General features: G+C 43.5%; 1 protein-coding gene across 3 annotated transcripts in view; it reads right to left on the reverse strand.

Moving 5' to 3' along the window:
- The window catches only part of PAPPA2 (pappalysin 2), a 366,677-nt gene that overhangs the window by 97,683 nt on the left and 256,974 nt on the right, over positions 1–12,020 (reverse strand). For all 3 annotated transcript variants that reach the window (XM_077453193.1, XM_077453192.1, XM_077453191.1), the window contains exon 14: positions 10,212–10,416. In XM_077453193.1, the coding sequence (XP_077309319.1) occupies positions 10,212–10,416 (205 nt within the window). The remainder of the gene's footprint in view (positions 1–10,211; positions 10,417–12,020) is intronic.

The raw sequence follows: 12,020 nt of genomic DNA on the forward strand, positions 1-12,020 counted from the left end.
CTTTATAAAGAATGCAACAAGAAATGTAAGGGTGCAATAATATGTAAACAGTAAACAAGGGAGGACAGACCATATTGGCCCCATAAAGAATGAAGAAGGACATCTGGTTACAAAGGATGGGGAGATGGCGAAAGTATTGAATTTATTCTTCTCCTCAGTCTTAACAAGGGAATCGGGGGGCTTCAGTAACCAAAACTGCAGTGTTTATCCTCATGATACATCACAGGAAGCACCTTCATGGTTAACAGAGGACAGAATTTAAATTAGACTTGGCAAACTTAACATGAATAAATCACCAGGACCAGATGGCTTGCACCCGAGAGTACTTAGGGAACTCAGTCAAGTAATTGCCAGACCATTGTTCCTAATTTTTACTGACAGTCTACTGACTGGAATGGTACCAGCTGATTGGAGAAAAGTCATTGTAGCACCAATATTTAAAAAGGGCCCAAAATACATAACTGAAAATTACAGACCAGTTAGCCTAACATCAATAGTATGTAAACTCTTGGAGGGCATGATAAAGCACTATATACAAGATTTTATTAATGAGAACAGTATCATTAGCAGTAATCAGCATGTATTCATGAAGAATTGTTCTTGCCAAACCAATCTATTAACCTTCTATGAGGAGGTGAGTTGCCATCTAGATAAAGGAAGGCCCACAGACGTGGTGTATCTGGATTTTGCAAAAGCATTTGGCAAAGTTCCCTAGTGGCAAACATATGAATGCATTCTATACACTGGGAGAACTTCTGGGGGAATCTAGGATGGAAAAGGACCTGGGGGTCCTAGTAGATGATAGGCTCAGCAATGGCATGGAATGCCAAACTGATGCTAACAAAGCAACCAGAATATTGGCATGCATTAAAAAGGGGATTAATTCCAGAGATAAAAAGATAATTCTTCCACTCTACAAGACTCTGGTCTGGCTGCACGTAGAGTATGCTGTCCAGTTCTGGGCACCAGGCCTCAGGAAGGATGTACTGGAAATGGAGCGAGTACAAAGAAAGGCAACAAAGCTAATAAAGGATCTGGAGGATATTAGTTATGAGGAAAGGTTGAGAGCACTGAACTTATTCTCTCTGGAGAAGAAACGCTTGAGAGGGAATATGATTTCAATTTACAAATACTGTACTGGTGACCCCACAATAGGGATAAAACTTTTTTGCAGAAGGGAGTTTAACACTCATTAAAATTAGAAGAAAAGAGGTTTAACCTTAACCACTTTCAGACCGGACCATTTTGCTGGTAAATGACCAGAGGTCTTTTTACACTTTGGCACTGCGCTGCTTTAACTGGTAATTGCGCGGTCATGCAATGTTGTACCCAAACAAAATTTGCGTCCTTTTCTTCCCACAAATAGAGCTTTCTTTTGATGGTATTTGATTGCCTCTGCGATTTTTATTTTTTGCGATATAAACGTAAAAAGACCGCAAATTTTGAAAAAAAATGATATTTTCTACTTTTTGTTATTAGAAAAATCCAATAAACTCAATTTTAGTCATACATTTAGGACAAAATGTATTCAGCCACATGTCTTTGGTAAAAAAAAAGTCAATAATTGTATATTTATTGGTTTGCGCAAAAGTTGTCACATCTACAAACTAAGGTACGTTTTCTGGAATTTACGCAGCTTTTAGTTTACGACTGCCTATCTCATTTCTTGAGGTGCTAAAATGACAGGGCAGTACAAACCCCCCCCAAATGACCCCATTTTGGAAAGTAGACCCCCTAAGGAAATTGATAAGAGGCATGTTGAGCCCATTGAATATTTTATTTTTTTGCCTCAAGCGATTGAATAATGACAAAAAAAAAATTTTTTTTTTTTTTTACACAAAGTTGTCACTAAATGATATATTGCTCACACATGCTATGGGCGTATGTGAAATGACACCCCAAAATAAATTCTGCTGCTTCTCCTGAGTACGGGGATACCACATATGTGGGACTTTTTGGGAGCCTAGCCGCGTACAGGGCCCCGAAAACCAAGCACCGCCTTCAGGCTTTCTAAGGGCGTAAATTTTTGATTTCACGCCTCACTACCTATTACAGTTTTGAAGGCCATAAAATGCCAAGATGGCACAAAACCCCCACAAATGACCCCATTTTAGAAAGTAGACACCCCAAGCTATTTGCTGAGAGGCATGTTGAGTCCATGGAATATTTTATATTTTGCCACAAGTTGCGGGAAAATTACAAACTTTTTTTTTTTTTTTTTTTTTTTCACAAAGTTGTCACTAAATGATATATTGCTCATGCATGCCATGGGCATATGTGAAATGACACCCCAAAATAAATTCTGCTGCTTCTCCTGAGTACGGGGATACCACATATGTGGGACTTTTTGGGAGCCTAGCCGCGTACGGGGCCCCGAAAACCAAGCACCGCCTTCAGGCTTTCTAAGGGCGTAATTTTTTGAGTTCACTTCTCACTACCTATTACAGTTTTGAAGGCCATAAAATGCCAAGATGGCACAAAACCCCCACAAATGACCCCATTTTAGAAAGTAGACACCCCAAGCTATTTGCTGAGAGGCATGTTGAGTCCATGGAATATTTTATATTTTGCCACAAGTTGCGGGAAAATTACAAACTTTTTTTTTTTTCACAAAGTTGTCACTAAATGATATATTGCTCACGCATGCCATGGGCATATGTGAAATGACACCCCAAAATAAATTCTGCTGCTTCTCCTGAGTACGGGGATACCACATATGTGGGACTTTTTGGGAGCCTAGCCGCGTACGGGGCCCCAAAAACCAAGCACCGCCTTCAGGCTTTCTAAGGGCGTTACAGTTTTGAAGGCCATAAAATGCCAAGATGGCACAAACCCCCCCCCCCAAATGACCCCATTTTAGAAAGTAGACACCCCTAAATTTAGGGGTACACTAGTGAGACTAGGTAATAAATGGCGGGTGCCCTGAAACTATAAAAAAATAACTAACCAACCAGCGTCACCTGTAACAGTTATATGGTGATCACTGGTGAAAGGGTTAACTAGGGGGCAATCAGGGGGCTTTATGCGGTAGTATATGGGGGTCCCTGGCGCTATAAAAAGCTGCGGCGAACCTAAATACCTACCTGCCTAACTAGCGTCACCTGTGACACTAATACAGCGATCAGAAAAACGATCGCTTATTAGGCTGGGTTCACACTGGAGCGATGCGGGAACGCCACGAATGCGCGGCGGGTTCCCGCATCGCATGCCTCCCGGCGGCAGTTCACACTGCCCTATGCGAACTGCTGGGAGTGTCAGTGAAATGTTAATGACACCCCCAGATCAGTTCGCATATCGCAGTGCGATCTGCAAACTTGGATCGCATGGTGTGAACACCCATGCGATCCGATTCTGCTGCGGACCAAAAAAAGGGTCCCGTGCGAGTTTGCGGCGGGTGCGGCGGGTGCGACACGAATTCAGCCATACTATCTGTATAGCTGAACTCGAATCGCACAGAGATCGGATGTGATTTGCACTGCAGTGCGGTGCGAATCACATCCGTTCTCATAAACCGCTGCAATGTGAACCCAGCCTTAGTGACACTGGCGACGGGGGGTGATCACGGGGTTAAACCTTTATTGGGGGGGTTAGGGGGGTACCTTAGAACTAAAGGGGGCTAACCCTAACTGCCCTAACAGTTATTAGTCACAAATGACACCTGCCGGGTGATCAGGGGGTTAAACCTTTATTAGGTAATAAATGGCGGGTGCCCTGAAACTATAAAAAAATAACTAACCAACCAGCGTCACCTGTAACAGTTATATGGTGATCACTGGTGAAAGGGTTAACTAGGGGGCAATCAGGGGGCTTTATGCGGTAGTATATGGGGGTCCCTAGCGCTATAAAAAGCTGCGGCGAACCTAAATACCTACCTGCCTAACTAGCGTCACCTGTGACACTAATACGGCGATCAGAAAAATGATCGCTTATTAGGCTGGGTTCACACTGGAGCGATGCGGAAACGCCGCGAATCCGCGGCGGGTTCCCGCATCGCATGCCTCCCGGCGGCAGTTCACACTGCCCTATGCGAACTGCTGGGAGTGTCAGTGAAATGTTACTGACACCCCCAGATCAGTTCGCATATCGCAGTGCGATCTGCAAACTCGGATCGCATGGTGTGAACACCCATGCGATCCGATTCTGCTGCGGGCCAAAAAAAGGGTCCCGTGCGAATTTGCGGCGGGTGCGGCGGGTGTGGCGGGTGCGGCGGGTGCGGCGAATGGCTGAACTCGAATCGCACAGAGATCGGATGTGATTTGCACTGCAGTGCGGTGCGAATCACATTCGTTCTCATAAACCGCTGCAATGTGAACCCAGCCTTAGTGACACTGGCGACGGGGGGTGATCACGGGGTTAAACCTTTATTGGGGGGGTTAGGGGGGTACATTAGAACTAAAGGGGGCTAACCCTAACTGCCCTAACAGTTATTACAGTCACAAATGACACCAATGCAAAAAAAAAAAAAAAAAAAATGACATTGGTGTCACTGTGACTGGGGGGCAGGGGTAATTGGGGGGGTGATCGGGGGGTAAAGGGGGGGTGTGAGTGTGCCTGGCATGTTCTACTGTGTGTGGGATGTGTTGGTGCAACTCACTGATCCGCTCTCCTCCGTGTCGGAACGAAAAATACCGACACGGAGGAGAGAATACATCACTTCCTCTCCTGTGTTTACATTACAGGAGAGGAAGTGATGTCACCGGGGATTTCCATTCGTCGGGAGCGATCGCGAGGGGGTGGCCATGAATGAATGGCCGTCCCCTCGTCCGGGATCGCTCCCGAACGAAAACCGACCGCCGCAGGCACCGGGCGGGGGCCCGATCGGGCCCCCGACCCGCGGGAGGCAAATCACGTACATGTACGTGCTTATGCCTGCCCGTGCCATTCTGCCGACGTACATCGGCGTGCGGCGGTCGGCAAGTGGTTAAACTACGTAGAGGGTTCTTTACTGTAAGAGAGGCAAGGATGTGGAATTCCCTTTCACAGGCAGTGGTCTCAGCGGGGAGCATCAATAGTTTCAAGAAACTATTAGATAAGCACCTGAACGAACACCACATACAGGGATATACAAGGTAATACTGACATATAATCACGCACATAGGTTGGACTTGATGGTCTTTTTTCAATCTCACCTACTATGTAACTATGTAACTAGAGCTTTTTATATTTGAACAAATTCTGCTTTTCATGTCAATGACATAATTAGCTCCACCAATTCATTTAACCAAATTACTCAGTGGCTGTATTTAGTACATCTATGTATAGTATTTTCTTATGTAGTATAAAATTCCAGATGTGTCAGGAGAATAGCACATTTTCCAGCTTTCATATTTTATTTTAGCACTGAAAATCTTCCAGTACAAGGTTCTTTATTTATAATATGGCTTATTCGCAGATCATAGAAATATGCCTACGCCAACATGCTTATAAAAATATTTTTCCAGCCCCCATTTAGCCTGTTCATGCAGTCTAAGAAAGAACATTTCTTATCTTCTCCCCTTTGGTCTGCTAAATATTTCATTTAAAGCATTTTGTTATTTTTGTTAAATGCAAAAAATCTTGTTATCTGATATGTACTCTTATTAGTAACATTGTTCTCAGCAATCTATAAAGCTGGGTACACACTATTCATTTTTTTTTTTTTTTTTCCATTTATTGGTTGAACGAAAAAAACCTGTCAGCTCAGATTGGAACCATATACTTACCATGCAAGGTTAGTACAGCGATCTCTCTCATTGAGCTGTTGTGTTCTGCCCCACTCCCCCCCCCCCCCCCCCCGCAAGTACACTCAGATCAGAGCTCTCTGCCATTGGCTGAGAGCATTGATCAGGAGTCGGCCGGCTGCTGGTTTCTGTCGGACAGGCCGACATACACACGGCCCGTTTTTTTTTGGAACCTGCAAATGTCTCCCGACATTCTGCACGTGTTTATGTGGCTTAAGGACTACCAAATACCCCCCAAGTTATTTGACAGTGCATACATTTTGCACCGTCTACCACACGATGCAAAATAAATAAAAATATGATGATGATCAGTAGGAAGCGATCGAAACATCATCATTTGATCCAAAGGCTTCAACACGTTCAGAGCTTCTTTCCCAGAACTACTGATTGAGCAAATTAAGAGTGTTAATTTTTCTATGACTTTGTTCGCTGCATGATTTTTAGGGGATCACTTAGAATATACTTATGCTGGACAAGCAACTACCAATTTTAGGTGGTGGCAACAACTAATAGTCCACACAACTGTCTCAGTATAGATTTTCTTTACTTTCTTGCAAAAATAACAATCCTTTTCATATCATTTCTGTGGATGGCTGTCCCAAAAAAGAATATGTCAAAGGTGTATTAAATCCCTTCACATCCAGTAAGAAGAGCAAAATCAACCAGTAATCTCTTCTTCAGTTCATTTCAATTGATGAAAATATTTTTGCAGAGTTTTGTCCTATTGTACTGAGAGGGATTTATATTGTACTCTAGTGCTATAAATTTTGAAACAAACCAGATAAGTTACTTGTTCAGAAACTTAGAGCTAAAGAGAATTTTTTGTCTAAGTACACCTTCTGGCAGAGTTATGTCTAAGCCTAACACAATTCATGCTGCTGCTTTCCAATATTATCAAAAACATTTATAGACTGAAAACCACTACTGATCCTTATGAGATTTCAGGCTTCCTAAATTAAATACTTCTTCCAGCATTAACACATAAGGCAAGTTATGAAGGAATGCATTCTACAGACTATCAACTGCTGGCTTTGATAGCCTTTGTTAGCCATAGACGACTTAAGCAAATATTTCCTTCTATCAATGCTTCTGCAATCAGATTCTGGATGGATATTTCAAAGCCAACACATTTATTTTAGTATTTAATACTGTGATTCCATAATCCAACAAGAACCTCTTATGCCATTAAAAACTGTAGGCCTTTTGAATATACAGATAAATATTTAAGCCGGCACAACAAACTGCAATATACTTTGATATTTAAAGTGGTTGTAAACCGATTACAACCACTTTAACCTACAGGTAAGCCTAGATTAAGGCTTACCTATAGGTGCAAAAATATCTCCCAAACCTAAAAGGTTTAGGAGATATTATCAGAAATATCAGCACCGATAAGCTATTAAGCTAGTGTGCTATGCATACTATCTCATTATGCCTTTGTCCTGCAGGATGTTTTTTTTTTTTTTTTTTTTTTTTTTTTTTAAAGAGAGGGTATACTTCCTCTTTAAAGATCTGTTATATGCTGTTTTGTGAAGCTTCTCATAATGTTAGGGTCATTCTAGACCTAGTAGTAGATACAAAAATCAAATAGCAATTACATGTCTTAATCCACAATGTTTTCTGAAATCACAACACATTTCCATTTCTATATTTTTCATCAAAAGGCTTTTTAAAGCTACCATGTTCAGAAAATGATTTAATCAAAACAATCAGGTTTTGATTAATGAGCAATTAATGATCAATGAGGAAAACTTCATTGGTTTTCCATGGCTATAGGAGGCACTTAATATTTGTAAAGGCTCAAGGTTTTTTACCTTCATGCATTAAATACATGAAGGTAAAAAACCTTCTATGTGCAGCAGCACCCCCAGCCCCCTCTTAAAATGTTCTGATCCCCATATTTATCCAGCGATGTGCACTAGAGGCTCAGCTCTCCCTCCTCATTGGCTTAGACAGCAGGGGTAGCATTTGGACCCAGCTACTGTCAATCACACCCAGTGAGCCAATGAGGAGAGAGCAGGGGTAAGACGCACTCCGTTTGTGAATGGACACTATGAGCAGTGGTTTGGGAGAGAGCCTGTTCAGGGGCCCCCATAACAAACTGCTTGCTATGTGGGCACTCTGCAGGAGGGAAGAGCCTGGAGAACTGGCGAGGGACCTAAGAAAAGGAGGATCCGGGCTGCTCTGTGCAAAACCACTACACAGAGCAGGTAAGTATGACATATTTGTTATTCAAAAAAACAAAAAGAAACCTTTAATATCACTTTACAGTAGGTGCCGCCGATTTTGTGTCTCCAGCGCGATACTGTCGCGCTGGTTCCCGGCGACAGGCTTCTCTAACCAGCGCAATCCCATTGCGCTGGTTCTCGCGCTGGCTGCAATAGGAAAATGTCATTTTCCTATAGTAGTGAGATAGCAAGAGAGCGCCGATAATGTTGCCTCACTCATGAAGCCTGCATGCCTTCTCGGGGGCATACCAAGCCCTTAGGTCCGGTAGGGATTTTAAGGGGAATCCCCTACGCCGAAAAAAACGGCGCGGGGTCCCCCCAAAATCCATACCAGGCCCCTATCCGAGCACGCAGCCTGGCCGTTCAGGAAAGGGGGTGGGGACGAGCGAGCGCCCCCCCCCCCCTTCCTGAGCCGTACCAGGCCGTGTGCCCTCAATATGAGGTGTGCCTTGGGGAAGGGGGCCCGTGCAGCCACCCCACCCCAAAGCACCTTGTCCCCATCTTCATGAGGACAAGGGCCTCTTCCCGACAACCCTGGCCTCCTCTGGGACTGTGACATCATAATGGGCGGGGACATCATCCGGTGATGTCCCTATATAAGTCGCCGCACGCCGCGTCCCTGCCATTGTGACCGGCGGCAGCAACGAGGCAACATCTCCAGAAGAGAAGAACAGAAGAAGAGAAGAACAGAAGACGGCGACAGCGGCAGCGATGACAGAAGCCCGGCAAGAAGAACCGAAGAGGGGGACGAGACCCCCGAAGAGGGGGACAAGACCCCCGAAGTCGGAAGAAGAGGGCGGCGATGAAGAAGAAAGCCGGGCTCCTCCGCTAGTAAAAGAGCTAGCAGAAGATAGCGGAGGAGTCCGGCGAGAAGAACCCCGAAGACGGAAGAAGACCCCCGGAGCTGTGCAATAAACTATTTTAACCCTTGTGTGTTGTGTTTTTTTTTTTTTTTTACTTTTTTTCACAGGTGAATGGGTAGGGGTACATTGTACCCCATACTCATTCACATAGGGTGGGGGGCCAGGATTCCGATAAGCCCCCCACCAAAAGACCCTGACAACCAACGGCCAGGGCTGTTGGGAAGAGGCCCTTGTCCTCATCAACATGGGGACAAGGTGCTTTGGGGTGGGGGGGTCACGCGACCCCCCTTCCCCAAGGCACCCCCCATGTTGAGGGCACGTGGCCTGGTACGGCTCAGGAGGGGGGGGCGCTCGCTCATCCCCACCCCCTTTCCTGGCCGGCCGGGTAGCATGCTCGGATAAAGGTCTGATATGGACCTAGGGGGGGACCCCCACGCCAATTTTTTTCCTTCGCTGGCCCTGGCTACCTGGAGACACGCTCAAAATGAGCGGACTTTCCTCCGTGTGTGTGGGCGAGTCCGTTCATTTCAAAAGTACGGCGGATAGTTCGGCGGACTTAGTACGCTGTATTAGTCCGCCGCAAAAGTGCTGTGTGTGGGCAGGTAGCTTGTTCGGAAAGTCCGGCGGACAGTCTGCTACGTGTGTACGCGGCATTAGATGACTAATTATTACAATACAGGTTGTAATTAGATCCGCAAAAAGTATTGCATTGTTCAATTCCATATCAGGTGTGGTAGCAGAAACTTGAACACATTGTACAAGTTTATAATTTTTTTTTGATAATAATAATTTTTTTGATTTTTTTAGGATAATACAAAATTAACTTTTGTTTACAAAGTTTATTATTTTGCAAGCTTTGACTTAGAATATCAACTTAGACAAAAATGCGTGTAGAAAAAAATATAGATTTTTGTTCCTTTCACTCCAGCGGACCGATCGGGCCACCCATTGTTCTCTATGAGGCGGCAGATGTCAGTGGTCACCCGCCGGCATTCAATCCAGTCCAGTCCAGTCCAGTCCAGTCCAGTCCAGTCCAGTCCAGTCCAGTCCAGTCCAGTCCAGTCCAGTCCAGTCCAGTCCAGTCCAGTCCAGTCCAGTAAAAACAAATGGATACTGATCCGGAGGAATGGAAGTCAATCAGATGGAAATGGACAGGCAGTCAGTTTCCATCCAACCAACCTATAGAGAACAGTGGGCTGTGTCCGCTTTGCATACGCCTGCTCAGCAGAGGTTAGCGAAGAGATCCCCCGCTGAGCAGGCAGATCCGCTTGGACAGATTCCGCTCCATCTGAAAGGGGCCTAAATCATGGTAAACTGTACATGAGCACAAAAATCTGATTGCTTTAACAATGTAAAACAGTTTTGACTACTTTACCCATACAAGAAAAAATATTAGTTACCTGCAACCCTGTCCATAGGGTGGTTGATTTCCCTTATTGCCTGGATGGCTCATACTAACTGGAGATCTCAAGGCCACTCCAAGTATTCCAATTATTGAAGAAGAAAAGTACAATGTGAGTGACATTGTTCTGTACATTGGCCTCTTCTGGCCATGTAAAGCACTTAAAACCACAGGATTCTTCTGGCATGAAAGTTCCTGAGATCCTAGAAGTAAAAAAAATAAAACATATTTTTTATTGTTCAACAAGGTTTCCCAGACATAAAAAAAACAGCTTGATGACATATGCAGAGTTTTGGCCTACAAGAGGGCTTAATATCTAGATTATACCATCCAACAGTGTTACACTTTCAAACAGAAATTCAAGCAATATATCGACATTAACAAAATGAAAAATATACAAAATAATGCTTTGGTGAAATGTGAATCTCACACTAAGTTTAATATAATAAATCTTTGCTGTCTTTGATTTGCAGAAGGGTGTGTGTGATGAATTAGGCATCGTGACTCAAACATGGTGTTGCTGTACATCAGTTTAAGATAAGTATATTGCAGTATTCCAGCTAGCTGCTTCAATATTCCACACTTGTATTTCTCCTAAGCTTTGCTTCCCTGCTTTAACTGAAGACAAATAAAAACCTATCACCCTATTTACTAGGGCTGCAAAATGAACTACTACCAATAACTTGTTGAGTAAAATTTCTATGCTCATCAAGTGGAGTCTATTACGGTGAAAGAAAATGTATTTAGGATCATAGGGAATAAGAATAACTACAGTTGATTTCCTATTAGAAATTTAACTGATGAGTTTAATCTTTTAAAATGTCTAACAGAAGCTAAAGACATTCATTTGCATTATTGGATTATTCAATAGAAAGTAAGGGTCCATTTCTCACAAAATATTAGCAATATTAGGTGTGTAGGTGTAGACACCCGATTTACTGAAGTATTTGAGAATGTTCTCACAATGAGACTAATTTAAAATCTTTTAGTAACTCAGTCAAAATAAATTGTGTGATTATTCACTCCAGTTATTCATTTGTGCAGATGAATTAGGTAAACATGGATTTTCTTTGCACAATAGGATAATTGAAGTGAATCTTCTCACAATTTACTGTGTGAACATTCTCAAATCTGTTATAAATCAGCCTCTTTGTGAATGATTTACTAAAGGCAAATGGGCCGTTCACTTTGCAAGGGAAGTCGCACTTTGCCAAGAAATCTTCTAAGCCCTTGTACACGACGGACTAAGTTTTCCAGCTGAGCTATAAAATTTTCCGACAACATGATCAGATCAGACTTTGTCCGATCATGTGTAGAGAATTCCGATCGGACAAAGTGCCACGCATGCTCAGATCAAATTCCTAGACCAAAGCTATTGGCTACTAGCCTGAACGTAGTCCCGTCTTAACGAAATAACGTCATCACGTTAAGTACGATCGGATTTTCTGACAACTTTATCCGACTGTGTGTATGCAACAGTTTCGGACAAAATCCGACGGATTTGGTTGTCGGAATGTCCGACCGTGTGTACAAGGGCTTACAGCTTACTGAATGCGAAATGCAGAAAATACTCAACTATGTGCAAGGAAAATGAAAAAAAACAGCATTTTTGCATGCAGGTGATTGGATGATGGAAGTCAACAGAGCTTTACCTAATTGATTGAGCTCAGGAAGGGGGGGAATCTCTTGGAAACTGGAGAGTGCAAAATCTGGTGCAGCTCTGCATGGTCAGCTTCTAACCTCAGCTTGTTCAATTAGGCTTTGACAAAAAACATATAAGCTGACTGGTTTCTATGCAGAGTTGCAC

Source organism: Lithobates pipiens, unplaced genomic scaffold (genome assembly GCF_037356315.1).
Source record: "Lithobates pipiens isolate NorthernLeopardFrog02 unplaced genomic scaffold, aLitPip1_a1.2 Scaffold_23, whole genome shotgun sequence".
In the NCBI taxonomy this organism is placed as follows: domain Eukaryota; kingdom Metazoa; phylum Chordata; class Amphibia; order Anura; family Ranidae; genus Lithobates; species Lithobates pipiens.